The sequence below is a fragment of the Brienomyrus brachyistius genome, chromosome 18 (genome assembly GCF_023856365.1).
Source record: "Brienomyrus brachyistius isolate T26 chromosome 18, BBRACH_0.4, whole genome shotgun sequence".
In the NCBI taxonomy this organism is placed as follows: domain Eukaryota; kingdom Metazoa; phylum Chordata; class Actinopteri; order Osteoglossiformes; family Mormyridae; genus Brienomyrus; species Brienomyrus brachyistius.
The window spans coordinates 649,671-669,907 of record NC_064550.1 but is presented as its reverse complement, the minus strand read 5'-3'; the positions used below and the strand labels follow the sequence as shown (position 1 = coordinate 669,907).

Sequence of the window (20,237 nt, the reverse complement as noted above, 5' to 3'; positions counted from 1 at the left end):
CAACAACAGCAGCAATAATAATAATCTTTTTTCTGAGTATATGTGAATACCGTGTAGGTATACTTTTTAAAGGGTTTATGGTTTTAAACCTAACCGCTATGTTCGTTTTATTTTGCGCTTTACATAAGCTGTACCTTGTTTTTGTATGCACAAGAATATCCACCTAGGACCAATAAAATGCATCTTATTTACCGGGCCTACTACTATTACTACTAATACACATGTGTAAATATTTGTCCTTACCTTTATAATGGCCTGGTTGCTAATTGATAGGTAAGACCGTAGCAATATATTCCTGTCTATTTTCACTAACATTTCACGCCCCATTAATGACATAAAACATTTAAACGCCGTTTTTATATTTTAGTAAAACCTAGTAATCAATAGCCTATAAAATGTTCGTTTTATCATCGTTATGATTTTATTTATTTAATTTATTGGAGGGATTAATAATTTATGTCTTCAGATGACGACGGTAACTTTATATTTCTGGTTTTAAGTACTTCTGTATTTGATTCATGTAAACTATGGACTAATTTCATGGGAGTACCAATAGAAAAGCATCATTATCGTCATTATCATTATAAATGAAAACATATGCTTTAAAACACAGCACACAAAAGCTATATTCAGAAGCTGTGCATGCTATACATTTAGGTCTGCATTTTAACCAAATATTCAAGGGCGTAGGTTTGGTTTCAACATTTTGGTCGAGGCCAAAGCAGCCCCGAACCCCCACTCAGAGCCGCAAGGTCAATACCCAACTTTACGCCCTTGCAAAAATTATTAGTTTTTTTTAAGGAAATACAGTACTGTTCATTTGTTGACATACAAGTAAAACTTTAAAGTGAAAATATATTTTAGAGATTTCAGATGCCTGCGAAAAGTTGCCCCTCCTCCCCCTCGTTTTGGGCTATTCCCTGCCTTGCGTCCATAGCTGCAGGGATCAATTCCGGACCCCCGCGACCCTGCATATATGACAAACGGGTATGGAAAATGAATGGATGAATGTGTGTTTTGTAAAGCGGTTCAGGAGACTGTTGTGATGTATTTCTGTTAAAAGAATGGGATACAATCATCATCAACCAGAGAATCGACCCACACGAATCAAAACAGATAACACCAACAGTATATGCTTTTTATAGCCCATATACACAATTTCCAGCGTTAAAAACCTTTGCTGCTAAGCAACTGGCATAATACGTTCGTAGATTTTGGATCGATTTGCACACAAAATAGTCTTAAGTATGATATTTCTAACAAAGGATTTTGGGATATTTTCGTCCTGTTGGCTATGAAAGTATGATGTTTTGCACGATCTCAGATTTCCTCCCAAAGTTAAAAAAAAAAAAAACACGCGGATGGTTCATTTGGTAGCTGTAATTAAGTACCCATAGTGTGTGTGTGTGTCTTGTGGTGGACTGGCATCCCATCCAGCCTGCCCCCTGTCTTCTCCCATTCGTCCCTGGGAAGGGCTGCACTCTCAGCACGACCTAACGGCTAGAACGCGGTTATGGAGGATGGATGGACGAATATATATAATACTGTTGTAATGGTGCAGTCGGACTCTCGACATCGAGGTTTCAAATTGTCATGACATATTGAGCGAAATAGTTCATTTCTCCCAATAATATTTCGGTAAGAATAATCCATAGTGCATGTCACCCAAAATAAAGTGACAGTAGTTTGATGGCAACCCTGGTTGCCGTACAACATGGCGGCGCGCGGGCGCGTCACGCGTCCCCACAGTACGGCATGCGCCACATCTCGCGCATGTAGCAGCTCGCGCGCATGCTCCGGCCTTTCCGGCTCCGGTCCCGCAGCAAGCTGCAGAGGTAGGCGCCCCTTTAGCACCGACAATCCGCGTTATATCGTCAACATCGCCACGTATTTGGAGCCGAATGTTTAATGGTGGACTAACGGGAGCTCTTTACAGTCATACATGTACAAATGTCATAAAAAAGTAGTGTCCCGTGACCCAGATGAGGGGTTTAAAGCCAGCCGGACCAACTGGGCCTCTAGCGCCGCACAAGAAATGGCTCACACTTTCAGTAAACATGTTGTAATTACGGAGCGGAAACATATGTTAACGGATGAGCCGTAACCTTTTCACCTATTTTATCAGCGTAGGCACCACACCATGTTGCGGTTATTAAAAAGTACCCCGTGTTCGGCCCTCACTACTCCCCGCAGATGCTGATGCCCAAGAAGAACCGCGTCGCCATCTACGAGCTCCTCTTCAAGGAGGGCGTGATGGTGGCCAAGAAGGATGTGCACCTGGCCAAGCACCCTGAGCTGGCGGACAAAAACGTGCCAACCTGCACGTCATGAAGGCCATGCAGGTGAGGGATTGTCGGGGGGTGGGATCTGCTGGGAGAAACGCGCCGTGCCCACCTCCAGGGGACCAAAGCTCTCAGTCTGCTAGCTCAGCTCCCTGACTTGCAACTAGTCAGTCTCGAGGAATAACGGGCGTGGTGTGTGGACCCTGTGGCTCTAATTGGAAGGTTCTCTGTTCATACCTCAGGGTTCCTTTAGATTCTGTAATCCGTGCAGTGTTCCTGTGTGTTTAACCCTGTGTGGCTCTGAGTCTCTGAGGGAGAGTGGCTTGGGGTCCCAGCATGTCGTTGTGTGGTTTCCTCTGGGTACTCCGTTTCCCCCGACAGTCCAAAGACATGCTGAGGTCAATTGGAGTTGCTAAATTGCCCATAGGTGTGCATGCGTGCGTGAATGGTGTGTGAGTGTGCCCTGCGATGGGCTGGCCCCCCATCCTGGGTTGTTCCCCGCCTTGTGCCCGTAGCTTCCGAAATAGGCTCCGGACCCCCCTATGACCCAGAAGGATTAGCGGTTTGGAAGATGGATGGATGTATATATTGTCATAATTGTACTGTAAGCACCTTAATCTCTTTGTATTTACCAGTGGCTAGAAGGACATGCAGAGTGAGATGTTCCTTGCATGGTTTGACTGACTGTTTGCTGTGTTTACGATGATAAACTCCCAAATCTTGAATGTTATGCCGTTCGTTGGTGATCACGCCGAGCAGCGCTGTAGGTCGTGCGACAGCACATGGGCTGAATCCCTCTGTTTCCCCACAATGCTCTGCAGTCCCTCAAGTCCCGCGGCTACGTCAAAGAGCAGTTCGCCTGGCGTCACTTCTATTGGTACCTCACCAACGAGGGCATCCAGTACCTGAGGGACTTCCTGCACCTGCCTCCTGAAATCGTGCCCGCCACCCTGCGGCGACAGACCCGCCCGGAGACCGCCAGACCCCGGCCCAAAGGTACCCGGCCTGCTCTCGTCACTTCGTTCGCGTGTAATAGTGAGAGGTCCCGGCTGCCCTGGTAGCACTCAGCTGCTGGCCGCCTCCTCACGGCTTTTCCCTGAATGATACTGGTGTAGATGGGCTTATGTGCTGGGAGCAGGGAATGTGGCCACTGGGAAGGACAGAGCTCTGAAGTCCAAAGGAGAGACCCTGTCCTGAAGCCGAGCTTGGGGGGGGTTTGATAGCGAAAGCTTGCTAGTCAGACTCGGTCCTCTATGGTTGTGTGGGGCATTCGTAGGTGAAGGGTGAAGGTGCGGTGTGTGTTGGACTATGGGATATTGCTGCGTTCCTCATCTGCGTATCTCAGAAATCCAGAGCTTCTAGTCGGAAACTTCAGCTGGAAACCCCCCCCCCCCCCCCCCCCCCCCCGACTTAGAATTCCGACTCGTGGACTCGGAGGAAACAACACACCCCGGAGCTCAGAATTCAAGATGGCTGCCCGCTTTATCAACAGAAGTATAAGCTGTAGTTTTGTACTATTTATTAGCACTTAATGTCTTATTTGTGGCTCATTAATTTCCATCCACTATTTGTGGACATGTTGCAACAGTGTTTTTATGTGCAAAATACTGTATAATGTGTTGTTATCCACTGATATTGCTAACATTGGCTAACCATTAACCGGACTATAACTGGGGCCAGTTTCAGTAAGCAGGATGCTTAAGTGCACAACTTGTCGGACTTAAGTTAGTCGTGCTAAATGTAAGTGAACAAGGATAAAGGCTACTTAAACTGGGGTTAAGTAAATCTGACAGGTTATCCGGTTAAGCTTTTGCAAATGGGTCCCTGGTATTGTTAAATGGCTTTCCAACCTGCTGTACTGGAACGCTGTTAAACTCGCGTGTGACGCCATACCCCAGTTCCGAGTTCCGACCTCTGAAGTAAGTGGAACACAGCATAAGAACCGCTAGTGAATGTGGGAATCACCTGGGAATCCTCCAGCAGTAATCTGGATTTGTTGCTAGAAATGTGGAACGTTCTGCTGGCCCAGAGGGGACTGATGGATGGATGGAGTATTGAAGGGGCTTTTGGATCAAACCCTAGGGTGTTGCTGCAGTTTTTCCCCTTAAGTACTGTGTACAAAGTGAGCTATGTGTTGGGTGTGATCAGGATGGTAACTTCATATTCCTTGCTAATAAAGAGCTCTGTATTTAATTAATAAAAGCCCTCTGTGGGTTTGTCATGGGATTACTTTGTTTATATTAATAGAAAAGTGTCATTAATGTCTAACATTAAAGCAAATGCTTTAAAACAAAGCACAATAAAAGCTGTGTTCCAGAGCTGAGTGAATGATCATGTGACCTGATCATGTGCCTTGTAGCCCTGGATGGGGAGAGGCCAGCACGGCTTGCCCGGGGGGAGGCTGACCGGGACACATACAGGCGCTCAGCGGCACCACGTAAGTACATGCTCCATTCCTCTCGCTGCTTGTTTGCACTGCAAGGGTGCGCTTTGTATACTGTGCTTTTATTGGTGGCCTTATTTATTCAGAAGTAAGTAGATGGCTGTAAATTGAAAGACCCTCCCGCAGAGCTGTGCAGTTGGTACAGTCCAGTGCAGTGGTCATGGGAACCTAATCAACAGTGTATTTAAATGAGTTTGGGTGGCGTGCTGTATACAGCACATGCTGCTTGCCTTGACCCCCACCGCGAGTCGGGCCCGCGGGCCTGGTGGGAGGAGGGCTGCTCTCATGCTTCGCTCTCATGCCCCCAGCCGGTGCCGATAAGAAAGCCGAAGCCGGCGCTGGAGCCTCGGCAGACTTCCAGTTTGTAAGTGTCCCACCCTGCTTCGCCCTTTAGCCCTTCAGACTTGCGTATGTTGTAGCTAATGACCCCTGACTCGTCCCTGTCTTGCAGAGAGGTGGATTTGGCCGTGGACGAGGACAGCAGCCTCAGTAACCTCCCACTGTTTCTACACAATAAAGCGTTATGTCTCTCAGCTGTCGCCTGCGTGCTTCACCTCTTCCTCTCTGAGACAATGGGTGTGTTGAAAGGGACAGAGCCGGCTTGCGGGGCTCTCTGACGCTTCTCAATTCACACCGATATTCAAGAAGCATATTAACACCCCTGGGCATTGTAAGGGTACAAATTTTTTCATGGGATCTGTTCATTGTCAAAAACCAGCCCTGATGTACGCAGTAATTAGACTTTCTAATTGTTTACTAGCCAGGTGTGCCTTGTGTATGTATAACTAAATAAAATATAAGCTTGTGTATTAGGGCTGCCACTAACAACTTTTTTGTCAATCTATTGAATATTTTACCAATTTGATTAATCTAAAAGGATAATTTTCTTCCAGAAAAGGAAATTGACCATTGCATTTAAGTTTTATTTTAAAACAACAAATTATGTCTCTGCAGGGTTTTAGATAATGGGATTCCGGTTTCAGCACTCTATAGGTGTTACTTACGCCCACAATTTGATAAGCCTAAAATATTAGAGGCATATTGTGACATCCAGAAAGTAGTAATCGGTATAAATGTGGCATATTCTTGTTTATTAAATTGGGTTAGCGGAGCAGACCATATGTGAGTTTTTGGTATGTCATGGAAGCGATAAGCACTGAAGAAAGGGACAGCTCAGCAGCCATATTTTTTGAAAGAGGAGATATTGTGGTTAAATAGAGTAAAAAAAAGATGGTGGTGTGGGGTTTGAAGTTTGACTCTTTTTTTTTGTAAAAAGTTCACTTAATTTTTTTGTCTTTTTGTTTCACTATTAGTTCATGATGCCACTGGTTTCAACAAGCCCATTGTGCATGAACACACACTAGCACCATCAATCAACATAGGATAAGCCCAGATTCTAGCCAACTTTATGGCTTAGAAAATTAGTGCATTTAGACTTTACAAGGATATTAAAAAGCTCTCTGTACTAATGGTAATTTAATAAACATGAACAGACAGCACTCGGAATTGGTTTTGTCAGTTTCAAATAATGATTTTGACACATTTTAATCACTACATCAACTATTCATGGCAGCCCTATTATGTATTGATAAATTATGAATGTACTTAGCTTTTTCTTCACCTACGGCACCTATGTGTACAAGCAAGTTTTTATTCCTTTAATTGTCCAATAGGCTTTAAGTGCACTTGTCACGTAATCAAATGCAGCCAAGAATGAGTGCCCTACGTTTGGCACCTGTTTGTATACGTATGTCTGACAATTTGCAAACTGTCCTGTAGTAAAACAAGATAATAGACAAATTTTTGAAAAGAATTTCAGAAAACCTGCAATACTTGAACCAGAACCAACAGGTTAAAAGCAATGACATGTATTACTGGAGAGGCAATTAGTAGTTAATGAGTTAATGTTGTGTTGAGAAATACTGCTCTACTGTAAAGTCAGAGACACCTGAGTTTGCTGGACAGTGCCGGAAAACAGTTCATATGGACGGCGATGGTCGATACAGCTTAATTTGGAAGGAGCTCTGCCTTCGGACTGTCAGTCAGTGATGAGTGGTATGGTGTGAACTTCTCGCTGGTCATAAAAAAGCACATCAGTCTGGCTGTGAAATACTGGTGTGTTTATTCATTGGCACAATTCCCCCCCCACCACAATCTTCAGTCTTGTATGGGTTTAACCAAACAGTCTCCAACGGAACCAATAGCAAACATTATTACACCGGATTGTTCTTTTGAAAGTGATATTCACAGTTAACGTCAGCTGGTGGGGATCTTCCGAAACTGCAGGCCAACTTGTGTTGAGAACGCTGCGGTGTACCGTCACACCTTCCCACACATCAAGCCAGACCTCGATAAGCGCAAACGATCCGCCACCTCAGGCTACTGTACGACATTTCACAGTAAAACATGGAAATGCTTTGAGAGTCCTGATCTCATACTTCCGACAGGTGAAATAACGAGGGACTTAAGTTTGGGTGTAAAGCTCCCCCATCCCCCTAGGGCCCCTGTCTTTTTAACTTGGCAGGGTTTATATACACACCGCTGCTGATTGGGTATCACCTCTGACACACCCACCGAATAAGAGAACATACCTAAAAGTGTTTCACAAAACGTCATTCAACCTGCAAACGGTACTGTATACCGTTTTCAGACTGGACGTGCCTCTGCCTCTGGTCACTAGGTGGCGATGGCGCAAATTAATCTGGGAAAGATGCCCTTTGACCCCGGTAAGTCCTGTCCAATGGTCGGCGGCTTCGGCCATGTGCTTACAAGGTTGGCAACCCTGGGAGCTATTTCCTGATTCTGCGCTGCGAGCTTCCCCAGTTCCTCACCTACTAAACCCGATAACTAGACGATTTAGATCTGCAAAATGTGTGGACTCTAGGACTGGAACTGGGGAACCTGCTGCAGTGATACTACAGAGGACTTTACGCATAAGCTGTCACAGAACACAAAGCGAACCTGGCGAACAGACTTCATGGGGCTGTCAGTATAAAGCAAGTGAGATGTTCACACTGCCGACCGAATAGTACTCTGAAAATGCCGGCAGGGAGCCGTCACTCCCCATCACCCACGACAGGCTTCATGCTGACACACGAGACAATCCGGCAAAGGAACTGCAGCTGGCGTGAACGGCTGCGAGTGCTCATGAAAGAGGAGCAGGAAACTGTCATCCAAACAGTGAGGAACACAAGAAGCAAAACACTGGAGGTGAGGACAAAACATCCCGGCACCAATGAAATTCCTGTGTTCAAAAGGACTGCAAGGAACATCCTCACCTGCAGGGGGCAGTAAATGATGTAATAAGTTCTGTTGTCTACGGGGCTTGACGGTAAACCAAGTTCCTACTGCGTCAACAGAGTACATTCCAGTGACTTGTGCTTCTCAATATAAATTCAATGGCATTGACTGATTAAAATAAACCTGAGCAAATAGTGGGTTTATGTGCAGATAGTGTGAAGGCTCAGGAAACATGGCCCAGTGTCACAGGAAGGCAAGAAAAAGCTGTGTAACAGCTTGTGGGGATTATAGCCGACTGCTGAGCTAATCTTCAGGCCTAGGCCTCATCTAAGATCCAGTACATCCACCCACCTCTGGCCAACCTCAGGTACAGCACCTCCTTCGGGTGGTATAATGGAGTGCTGCTTGGCCAGGCAGAGTGGGGTTTACCTATAACGATTGGCTGACATACAAGAAGCCACCTGCTCACTGGCTGAGCTGGAGCATGTAGGAACAACAGTGCCTATTTCGACTGTAGGCACAGCAGATGATAACCTGAACAAGAAGCCGTAAGTGCTGTTGCCACCGGTCGCCACCAGATGGTGCCGTTTCACTCTGCTAATGTACATTCAATTCACCTCCATGCCCCGGAGAGCATCTTAAATGCTGTTTTCAGACCCGGGATCACAACACATTCCTTCAGAAGATGCGTGGGAGGAGGCTGCTCCAACAAAACGTCTCCAGCGCTGCGTCGGTCCCTCAGGAATCCGCTGTAAGCACGCTGCACACATCCCTCTACATGCTGACACATAGCCTCACGCTGCGCCGCATGGAGGTAGGCGGGCTTCAAACACGGATGGATTATGAGCAGACAGAGCGATGCTGAGCCGGCACCACGCTCTGGCAGAGCTTGGTAGGGATCTACCTCGTCGATCCAACGAGAGAGAGACATCAGAAATGAGAGTCCAGTGTCTGAGAGATGGGCGCAGGGCAGTGGCTGAATACGGATTAAAGGTCAAAATGTCAAACACAGAATGGGGTCACGGCCGGGAGGGGGGGGGGGGGGTCACACGTGGGTAGCCCTCCATCTGTGATCGACGGCTGTCGATGGCATTAGTGGGCCGTAAAATAGAAGATGGGAGTCCACCGCATGGGCGCATGAAATGCGATGGTAGGGGGACTTCAGTTCACCTTAAATATTTTTTAGCGGCACCATGTAAATCATACCGGTGCATCCCCACCCAGTGCCAAAGGGAGGACCTTCCTGTTTAGAGGATTCAGGAAATCCCAGACTAAGGCACCGCGCCCTTATACCGGTCCCGTGTGCCCTGCAGGGACGCGATCATGTTTCCTTGGGACAATCCAGCTGTGATGGAGCTCAGGCTGCAGGCCCTCAAGAGGTGGGGGCATACCGCTTGCATTCTCGATTCTCCCCGCTGTAAGTCTGTGCCTAAAGCAACCACTCCCCCTAGCACTTGAGCACCAAAGAGCTGTTTGCGAGACTAAACTGGCCAGTAACCAGGTTAACTTTCCACACCGATTTCCCTCAGGGCGCTACTTCGTGTGGAGACGTTTGATGGTTGGAGTACAAACCCGCACAAGCCTGCACAAAAGCAGAGGACCTGGGAGGCCTAAAACCGTGTCACCTGATTGGGGTCATGGAGAACCCCAGCCCAGTCCAGCCCAGCCCAGCCCAGTTCGGCTGCAGTCCCCAAAGCGAAATTTTGGGTGCGGGGAAGAAAGGAATAAATAAATAAAAAATAAAGAATTTACACAAGACAATTTCATTCTTTCAGATCAAACCACCCAAACAGTAAAACAAATAAATACCAACGCTCACACAGAACGAGTCATACATCCATCCACGCAGATATCAAAACATCTCCCACCAGGTCCAAGTCCAGGGTGGGTCAAAAGGACATTTAAAAAGGCACCCGGAGGGGCTCACCGTAAGCACGAGCTACATCACCAGAACTTTACATCACGACAGTAAAAAGAGTGAGCATTCAGTAAGCCGTACGCTGGGGCGGGGAGGAAGGCATGCAGTTATCGATAAAAAGGAGGAGGTACATTTACAAAGTGTCGCACACTCTCTGCTCCACACTGCAGGCCGGTGAGCCGGTCCTCTCGCCAGGGTGCCGACATAGAAAAGGAGGTCGGAGCAGCAGGAGCAGGAGTGACCGGAGGAGCGCGGGCGGAGGCCGCCCGGCCCGTTATCTGATGCCCGACACGGAGCTCTGGCTGATGCTGTAGGCCGCTGACAGGTCACCGCCTAGGGTGGCCACCAGGGGCGTCCCATTGCCTGTGAGACAGCCCTGCTGCAGAGCTTCAAAGTAAGAAGCCTGTACGGGCTTGTGGCACTGCAGCAGGCGCTGGGCGTCACCCGTCCGGAACCATTCCCGCTTCCTGCCTGCAGGGGGCGACAGAGGCGGCAGACATGATGACACTGGGCGGAATACCTGCGGACAGAGAAGTGAACCTTCCCCCCAAGCCCTGAGAAAGCAGGAGAGGCACCTACCAATGTTGACCGAGTCCTCCCAGTCATCCTGGACCTCTGTCACGACGAGGACGTAGACGTACGTCCTGTGTTTGCGGTCCCTGTTCTGGAAGGAGTGAGCTCAATGTCAATGTAGGCAAAATGACTACAATCAACCCAGAAAAAAAAACATATATACCGATCCTGTCTTATTAAAGCCAAATTAACAGAGCAGATGACACACACTTGCCCTTTCTAGGGCAGGACCATGCTGATTTCGACCAGCAGGGGGCGGTTTCTGCAATTCAAAGCATCTGAGGAAAATGCCTCCTTTGTTTGGTAGTCTTTTACTGAAATGTGGGGTAATTACAAGCTGGGCCGTGCATGGAGGACTCCCCGTGATGGGGGCCACACAGAGAGAGGCATGGCTCACCTCGAACACCCCCACCAAGCGGCCCAGGGTTCCCTTGACGCCGGCCTGTTGAACAGAAGGGGGGAGGGAGACAAATCATCACAACAGGGAAGACCTCTGCCCCGCTGCGGCTCCGCGCACAGTGGACACATTGCACCGCAAGGAGGGGGAGGGGTCTGTCTCCATGGCAACAACTCTAGCCAGAGCGATTGGCCCTTCTCTCTGTCACCCTCGCGAAAAGACCAGCTGCCCCAAGGGCGTGTCCATCCCTCACGGCCATCTGCGACAGCTAAACGGGGAGCCTGCTTCAGCAGAGGACTCATCCGTCACACGCAGTGAGTGTGTGAGTGTGTGTGTGTGTGTGTGGCATTTAAACAAGACGCGACTCTGCGACCTCCAAAACGTGTGGCGTCACGCTGCCTACCAGGCCCCCGTTTCCAAAGCGTGCCTGAGGTAACGAGCCTCATTTACATCCCCAGTAACAGCCTGAGTACCACAATACATATTTATGAGACTGTATTATGCATTAGGAGCCTCAGAGGAGCACCGAGTCAGGACCGAGGCGATAGCGCCGGTGGCCTGAATCTCCCACAATCCACACGGTCCCACACATGGCCTCTGACACCCACTGGCCCACGTGTGATGGGGAGTCGGGCCTCAACAGCTCCCTGCGGGATCAAAGCGCAGCCCTTTCTCTCTTTATCTCCAATTGCCATTTTTACAGCACAGCTTCTGCTCAAAGGGACGAGGGCACAACGGGACCCAGAAATCCTTCCACTCTCTGCGCCCCCCTGCCCGCCTCGGCTCCTGATTTTGCCCCCCCACTCACAGAGCCTGACGCTAGACCCGAATGCTCCCGCTGTCAGACGACGTCCCACAGCGCAGAATCACCAAGGCAGTGGCCTTAACCGGCGTGTCAGAGTCACACAGTTAGAGTGGCACAGTAGGGGGTGCACATGCACAGTGGGGCGTGGGCCAAGGGCACAGCAGTGGGGAGGCGGGTCCAGGCCAGGATTAGCTCTGCCTGAAGTCCACAGGGAGCCGTTCGCTACAGGGTTTAGTTTCAGACTATTAATAAATACAAATGTTATAGTGCCCCCACACACACACACACTTGTATCCATATCATTGTGGGGACTCTCCATTAATTTCTCTGGCCATAACCCTGGGTACATTTAGTCCCCACAATGTAAAATATACAAACACAGACAGACAGCTCCTCAGAGGGCACCCATGTGGACCGGACAGAGGTAAGTGGGTCATGCCTCTGGCCATGATGCCATAGAACCAGCACTCAGACCGGGCCCAGCCCAGATTCCAAAAGGCACACGTCGCCAGTATGATTACTCAAAGGAAGAGGTGGCGAGCGGTTCTGTGAAAGCAGATGAGTGGGTCGTGCTCTGCAGAGGCAGACACACACGGTGACCTGCAGGGGGTGTCCCAGCGTGTGACTATCTCAGGACCGGTGACCGCAGAGTCCAAACCAAGAACCCAAAAGGGTCATGTTCACGGACCAAATGCATATATCCCTGAACGCTGAATAAAACAGACATTAAAACCAGCAGCCCTGGACTGCAGGGGGCTCACTCATACAGCCCAAGCGGGCCCTGGGTTACACTGCATAGAGCCTTGCACCAATATTACGGTGGTGCTGGTGTTTTAGGTCGGGTCCTGGAAGACTGACAGAAAATCTCAGCCTTGCGGCCTTTTAGCCAGTAAACACCACCGGTAACAGGAAGCCCCAGCTAGCAGGGGGGCACTCTGTGGGGAGGAGGGACGGGTACGGTTACAGAGTACAGAGTGACGGTGCTTGTTGCTAAGCCGGGGGGGTCTAAGGGCGCATCTCAGCACGCCAGTCTAAGGCTGGCAGGGCAACAGGCCACCTGCTCGCGTGTCACCGAAAGTTGCACAAGCGGCAGTGAAACACGAGCCTCCACAGCGCCACCAAGTGCCACTTCCTGTGTTACTGCGGCCAGAATTACACCATTTCAAAGCTATCAGGGCTGTTTAATTTGTGAAATCATTAATTATGGACTATTAAAAGAACAGCCAAACTCTATCCAAAAAGCCCCCCCCCCAGCAGGAATTCACAGTCCGTCTCCTGACTTATAGGAACATGCGGTGTGCCCATTAAGAGACCATAACCCCCCAACCCCCCCATTACACTGCTCTGTGCAAACATCAGTAAAAAAGACACAGCAAGCGGCTAACAGCCGCGTATGTGGCAGAACCATCGGCGATCCTCCACGCTGGCACACACCACGAACCAGACGCTCGGCACAGTACCAGCAGCGACCTCGTGGGGATCGGCGGCAGGCCTGACTCGAGGGAGACATGCACTTTGGCAGTGTCTACTCTCGGGCCTGGGGCTGTACAGTTTGGGGGAGCTAAGAATGGGAACACTGCGCCAGTTCTATGGATCACATTCTTGATCCACCGCCTACCAGCCGGGAGCCATTTCCCCTGATCGTCAGACCTCCCAGGAGGCACCTGGGCACACAGGACAAAGCTGGCGAACTTCACAGAAATGTCGCAACAGTGGGGAACTGTCATGGGAATGCTGTGATGCCTTAACATAGATAAAAACAAAGACACGATTCAAGCCGCCACCATCCGCCATGCCCCAACGGGACAGATTGGGAATGACCAAGAAATACCTCTTCACACACTTCCCGGACTGCGGCGACTCCTGGTTCTTCATCTGGCTCCATCCCACCGCCAGGAACGATCCACTTGTCAGGGTGTCGACTGCTACTGACCAGTAGCACCTAGGGAGACAGAGTGGACCACAGTGCCAGGGACCGGGCGTCAAGCTCAGGGCACTCTGAACAACAAGGAAAGCAGAAGCTATGGGGCCGGACTGTAAGCCAGGAGAATCGTAGGTCTCTACACAGCACTCTGCTGCTTGGAGGGTTAGGGTGCTATGCCTGTGATCGGAAGGTTGTTGTTTCAAATCCTAGGGCCAGCAGAGTGATGTCACCGTTAGGTCGCTTAACCCACGTATGCTCAAGGGACTGTTTGACCCTGCTTTCTCAGAAAAGTATGATGCTTTGGATGACAGATTTATTTAACAGAGTCTATGTTCAGTTAGACAGGTCTGAAGTGGTCTCTTTGGAAATAGTAGGTAAGGTAAACCAGGAAGATATACTGATCTCTTTGCATGACCTAACAGTGTCAGCAGAGAAACTACAGCATTTAACAAATTAATAAGTTCCCATCATGCGCTGGGAGAGTCATGACATCACTGGCAGAGAGTGTGACTGGTACAGTAGGGCAGCAAAGGAAAAGGTTTCACAAGCCTGGGGAGACAACTGAGGCTTCTACACAAACCCAATGGGAGGACAACTCACGACAGTAGGGCTCTAAAGAGACCCCATCCTGCAACTTTCACTGGAATCGGGTCCTGACTCACAGAAATAGAGCTGAGCTGCTCTGCGATGTCTCACTTAGGCAGTGGGTCACTGTCACCCCAGTGTCATACTAGGGCACCTTACTGGGTCCCCAGTACCACAAAGTGGCAATATAGTGCATCCCCAGTGCCATGCAGGGCCAACTTACAGGGTCCTGTGCTTTGAATATGTCTCAGATGCAAGGTCAACACGGCTCAAACCCAGACTATGTTAGCAAACCCTAAGCGTCAGTTACATGCGATCGCACATTTCCTGACCGCGAGGTGAGGAGTGTCGGTGGACGGGTGCCCAGCTGCTTGCAGCCCCCTTCCCAGCCTTGACAACACTGCGTCCGAGCTGATGACCGGACGGATACGGCTCACACGCGCACACAAAGGGGAGCTGGGGAGTGGGTGAAGGAAGCCGGTATGGGCAGAGGGTTTCTGCCGTAGCCCCACTGGAGAGCGCCGTGTCCCCTGGGAAGCTGAGCGTGTACCCGGCGCGTCCTCCTACCCGTCGGCAATCCGTCCCGGCGCCTCCAGAGACGCCCCCGGCCTCACCTCCTCCTCGCTCTCGCTCCTGAAGCACAGACAGGCGGCCCTCTTCTTGTAGCCGTCCCCGTCGTATGTCCGCGTCTGGTTGGATTTCAGCTTCATCCTGTCGGGGGTCCCAGGGACTTGAAGTTAAAGGAAAACCTGCCGGAAAAGACGTCGCTGTCGACGCCGAAACCCGCTGAAGGACGACCGCCTTCCCCCCTCCGCTCGTGCTTAACAAGAACAACTTCTCCTCCGCTTCATTTTTCACAAACCGGGGTGCATCTACCGCACGGACGCCATTATTATGCCGAGCGCTACGTTGGTAGCGTAGCCACGCGAGCGATGCCGCAGGCGACGCTGAAAATATTACGGATGTTGCGACTGTGAATGCGCTCCTAGACCCCTGCGAACAAACGGAACGACTGAGCGAGGCGCAACGCTTTTGATGTAACTTACGTTAAGAGAGCAGCGAATCTTTGTGCGCAGCAATACGCGCGGCTGCCGGCAGTGCGCAAGCGGCTGGGCGTATGGTCAGTGTTAGATTTACGCAGTGTTAGATTAGCGCAAGCTGACCATCACCGACGGCTTTTATGTATAGCAGCAGATGTCAAGGGAAAACTGATCACTGTTCCTTCTTAGTCCGCCTACGTTTGACCACCACAATGCTGGGTCAATAAGGCGAAAAGCATTTTATATCCATACTAAAGTCCGGTGCCAAATGTCGCAAAACTGAAATTAAGAGATATCAGACTGCCACGAATTATACACCCCTTTTTACAGTTTCTGGTAACTAAAGCAAATAATACATGTACTGTCGTATACAAGATTAATTGACATTGCTGTTGAAAAAGCTATAATGACAAACGAACGGTCCCTTGAAAATGTTGCGTTACTTTATATCGGACACATAAATCCAGTTGAATGTCATATTATCGAAAGCTTTTAAAATGTGAAATAAGTGGTAGAAGTTCTGTACTTTTTTTGAAGGTGAGTATCATGTTCCACAATCTTCTGGCTGCTTAGTCTAGTCAGGCTCTTGTGGTGGTCTTGACATTTTCTTCATTAATGTAAACATAATACTTTCACCATACATTAATTCATTGGTTGACTGCTTCATTTATTTATTGTTATTAAATAATAACTGATTATTCTAATTGTGCACAATTGTGGTTGCCAATGGTAAAAACAAGTGCAAATTGGTCAATATATCAGTCATTCAATTCTTAGATATTAAGAAGCAAAGGAGGGTATTTGGTTTTTGAATGTGGGGGATGGAGGGGGGGGGGACACTCTGAGCCACTATAACCACAAGTTGAATTTTGGAAATCTTGTAATTTTCCAAAGTATACCTTTATAAACAATTTTTCTGTCATCTCCAAGTCTTGATGAACATAGAATACATGGTATTAGGTGATATTGACTCTTTGTATCATGTCAGAACCACCTTGTTGAGTTTCAGCCTTATCTCATTATGACATCCCCCCCACTCCCCACCCCAAGAAGAATGAAACCCGGGGTTTGTAGTTTACAAACTGATAACCAGGAATGCAGCAGAGCTCAAGAAGTTCTTCACATTGGAACTGCCCAAAAATCCCTAGAGGCACAGAAGGTTAGTGGAAGCAACTTTGGAGACATCAAGAACAGATTGTCGGACACAGTTTGTCAAAAAGATCGACGTCTCTTGGTACAGTACACTAGGAGAGAGCTTCACCTACATTACACGCTGGGTGGCAGGGGACACGGGGGACACAGAACTGGATGGTAAACAGAGGCCTCTGTACAGTGTTGTGTGGCTTAGTGGGTCAGTACTCTGTCTGCGAATGGCAGTTTGCTGGTTCGGATTCCAGGGTTGACAGAGTGATTTCATCATTGGGTCCCTGAGCAAGGCCCTTAACCCTCAGCTACCAAGGACTATCTGACCCTGCATTGTCAAACAAACAAACAAGCCAATAAAATAATGAAGTGTGTTATTTTGGATATTAGCAGCTGCTAAGTAAATAAATATTGTATTTTTCAGAAATTATGGCATCATTTAAGAAACATATTCTAAATTGAGGGAGTTTCATTATGGCAGTATTGTTGTTATACTCACAGAGGTCATTACACAGCATTATATAGGCACTCCCTATGTGGGGTACCAGCAGAGCTCATAATTAAGAAGACAGCCCCCCCCCCACCCACTCAAGGGAGTTACTTCATTTTTATGACTCAGATTTCTCATGAGAGTCCTTCCGGTTCAAACGAGTAATGCTGATTCTGCTTCTGTTGAATGTAACACTTCTCAGGGGTTTTGCGTTTTAGAGGTTTTAGAAGCTTTTTTCTCCTGCTGTGACTTCAACTGAAATAACCTTTTCCAAATAAGGGGCTAACGCGAATCACTTCTGGTAACTCAATACCGCTTTGATCACAAGGTCTAGGTATTTGCCAGTTCTGCTGTGTACCGTTTGCCGATTACCAAAATTATACGTACTAAGAAAATTACACGGTTTATTCCAGTCCAGCCTCCGCCCGAATCGCACGGAGACGCGTAGCATATTTAAAACGGATTCATTCATATATCTTGTTCTTAATGTGTTCAATATACTTTAACCTGTTGTATAAAACACAACTATTTCTCCATTTAAATCTATGGGAGAAATGCCGCAACTGGATACATCAGCGTCACGTCCATCTAAAGGTCATAGCGCAGAACCGCATGAAAGGTCGGTGCATCGGTTATGATAAATCTAGTCGTAGGAAACCAGCGGGTATCGAAAATGGATGATGAATTGAGGAATAGTCGCGTTTAAATTGAAAATTATTTGAATACGTCTTGATTCAATACAAAAATTAAGTCCTGAAACTAGATGGACGCCTTTAGCAGCGTTAAAATCATAGGGCGAGCGATAGAAAAAAGGCCCAGGTTTTTAATTCTAAGTAGAAATAGAGGAATTCGATGACATCATCGCCGCAGCCGCTTATTGGCTTAACCGTACCGCTACGTCACCGCCTTTCTGGGAACGTTCCTGGAAAGCGGAAGGATGGTTTATACCAGGAAAAGGGGAGTGTGCTTGTTATCATTTACACAAGCCATACGGCAGTTGCGCTTTAAGGCTTCACAGCTTAAAGTTTCACTGACATTATTCTCATTTTTTCTTTTATGAACTTTTAAAAATTATGGAAATATGAAACATTCCAGAAACATAAGTACAAATAATTCCTGTATTCCAGGAATACAATGGTGACGAATTAATTAAAGAGAATGGCGAATGCTGCTTCATTACCGTGGTCATAACTGCAAGTAGTTTTCACACATTGATTGTAATTATGTGAAAACCATGGGAATCTCTACTGATAAATGTGCTTTGTCACTTCCTAAATAAAAATGGTTCCTCTCTCCCCTGTAGTGGACACCCCCTCCCCTCAAGTGTGGGACACCCTCTCTCCCCCTGTAGCTGATGCCCCTCTCACTGCGGGGTACACTTTCTGTCTGTTGAGGCCGTCCTTGCCAGAGGCAGAGGTTGCACTGCCATCTAGGGGGCGACCTAATACACCCATACGCATCACAGGCTTTTCTCACAGTGACTGTGGTCTTCTTCTGTACTGCTCAGGCTCATCATGCTGATTTCACTCCACAGTCATTGGTCAGGAGATGAGCCAAACTCCAACGGCCTTGTTTACCAAATTTACGAAAACAACAACAAACAAGTTAACTGAGTCTATTCAAAAAGTTACTTTGGTAGCATTTGGTCACTTTATTCTGTATTTCTGTTCCACTCCTCATTGAAGTAAATTTTTAATCACCCAATCACACGTTACCATGACAATGTATAACATCATGCAGGTACAGGTCAGGAGCTTCAGTTAATGTTCACATCCAACACCAGAATGCGAAGAAAGGAGATTCAGGTAACTTTGAAAATGCCATGGTTGTTGGTGCTCGACGGGCTGCTATGAATATTTCAGTAACTACTAATCTGTTGGGATTTTCATGCACCACCATCTCTAGGATTTACAAAGAATTGACCAAAAAAAGAAAGAAAACTACCCAGTGAATAGCGGATCTCTGGGCAAAAAATTGCCTTGTGGATGGCAGAGGTCAGAGAAGAATGGCCAGACTGGTTCAAGCTGATAGAAAGGCAACAGTAAGTCAAATAATCACTCATTACAACCAAGGTATGCAGAAGAACATCTCTTCATTAAATCTTGAAGCAAATGGGCTACAGCGGCAGAAGATCACACCAGATGCCACTCCCGTGAACTAAGAACAGGCTCACCAACATTGGACAATGGAAGATTGGGGAAATGTTGCCTGGTTAGATCACTCTCAATGTCGACTGCGACACTCAGATGGTATGTTACAATTTGACGTAAACTGCTTGACAGCATGGATCCATCCTGCCTTGTTTCGACGATTCAGGCAGATGGTGGTGGTGTAAAAGCTTCTAATGGCTACTTCCAGCAGGACAACATGGCATGTCACAAAGCTCATACCATCTTAGACTGGTTTCCTGAACATAACAATGAGTTCGCTGTTCTCAACTGGCCTCCACAGTCACCAGACCTGGTGTAACGGATGTGGTGAAACGGGAGATTCGCATCATGAAGGTGCAGCTGACACATCTGCAGTAACTGCGTGATGCTATCATGTCAGCATGAAGCACAGTCTCTGAGGAATGCCTCAAGCAGCGAGATTTACACCACAAAGAATTACGGCAGTTCTGAGGACAAAAGGGTGCCCAACCCGATACTAACAAGGTGTACCTAATAACGTGGCCAGTGAGTGTATATGACTCGCTGTAGCTTTTAAATTAATATGAATTAATAGGACGCAATGATTAATAAATAAAGCAAACAGGCACCTACATGTGATATGTTTAAATCCCGATGCCTCGCTCGCAATAGCCACTGACTGCCTCTTTCAGCATGGAAGCGAATGTATCGAGCCACATGTCTCTATGTCCAATTCTGCTTATAACATATTTCCCTACTAGGCTGGTGCCTTAAATGTGATTTGGTGTTCCAGGCACCTGTGCACCGTATCTTCAGCTATACTTTAGAGAAGCGTCCTACTGCTGCGTTGGGTCTTTTTGGTCTAATGTTCTACATTAAGTCTACAGCTATGGTTATCTTTCTCTATTCATTTTCCAGCATGCTAGTGAGTAATTATCAATGTCTTCCTGGAGCAACATGCTTTCCTCCTGCACTCCAAACACCCTCAGTGGCCCTGACCAAGATGGAAGATGAATGGATAGAATAGAACAGAATAGAAAACCTCCACTGTCATCATCAGTCACTCTAGTAGCAATGCAGAAGAAAAAAAACCGTTAAGAAAATCCATCCATCCATCCATTTTCCAAACCGCTTATCCTACTGGGTCGCGGGGGGTCCGGAGCCTATCCCGGAAGCAATGGGCACGAGGCAGGGAACAATCCAGGATGGGGGGCCAGCCCATCGCAGGGCACCCGTTAAGAAAATAATAAATAAAAATATGGACTATA

At 47.9% G+C, this 20,237-nt stretch overlaps 2 protein-coding genes across 2 annotated transcripts; one reads left to right on the top strand and one right to left on the bottom strand.

Moving 5' to 3' along the window:
- Window positions 1-1,820: 1,820 nt before the first annotated feature.
- Window positions 1,821-5,258, top strand: LOC125713028 (40S ribosomal protein S10-like). The gene is given in 7 exon segments (XM_048983804.1): window positions 1,821-1,835; window positions 2,194-2,314; window positions 2,317-2,342; window positions 3,104-3,278; window positions 4,642-4,719; window positions 5,034-5,089; window positions 5,177-5,258. Coding segments are annotated over 6 exon segments (498 nt in total). The 5' UTR covers window positions 1,821-1,835; the 3' UTR covers window positions 5,219-5,258.
- Window positions 5,259-9,710: 4,452 nt separating this feature from the next.
- On the bottom strand, window positions 9,711-15,250 carry LOC125713027 (diphosphoinositol polyphosphate phosphohydrolase 1-like). The gene is made up of 5 exons (XM_048983803.1): window positions 14,782-15,250; window positions 13,490-13,600; window positions 10,854-10,898; window positions 10,463-10,547; window positions 9,711-10,354 (listed from the first exon to the last, which is right to left on the bottom strand). Exons 1-5 carry the CDS (start codon window positions 14,875-14,877, stop codon window positions 10,158-10,160), a joined length of 534 nt encoding a protein of 177 aa, XP_048839760.1. The 5' UTR covers window positions 14,878-15,250; the 3' UTR covers window positions 9,711-10,157.
- Between the last annotated feature and the right edge of the window lie 4,987 nt (window positions 15,251-20,237).

Coding starts and splice junctions, on each gene's coding strand:
- LOC125713027 (XM_048983803.1), bottom strand. CDS start 14,877: ATGAAGCTGAAATCCAACCAGACGCGGACATACGACGGGGACGGCTAC. Junction 10,899..13,489: donor TCCGGGAAGTGTGTGAAGAG/GTATTTCTTGGT, acceptor TCTGTTCAACAG/GCCGGCGTCAAGGGAACCCT. Junction 10,355..10,462: donor GGAGGACTCGGTCAACATTG/GTAGGTGCCTCT, acceptor CGCCCCCTGCAG/GCAGGAAGCGGGAATGGTTC.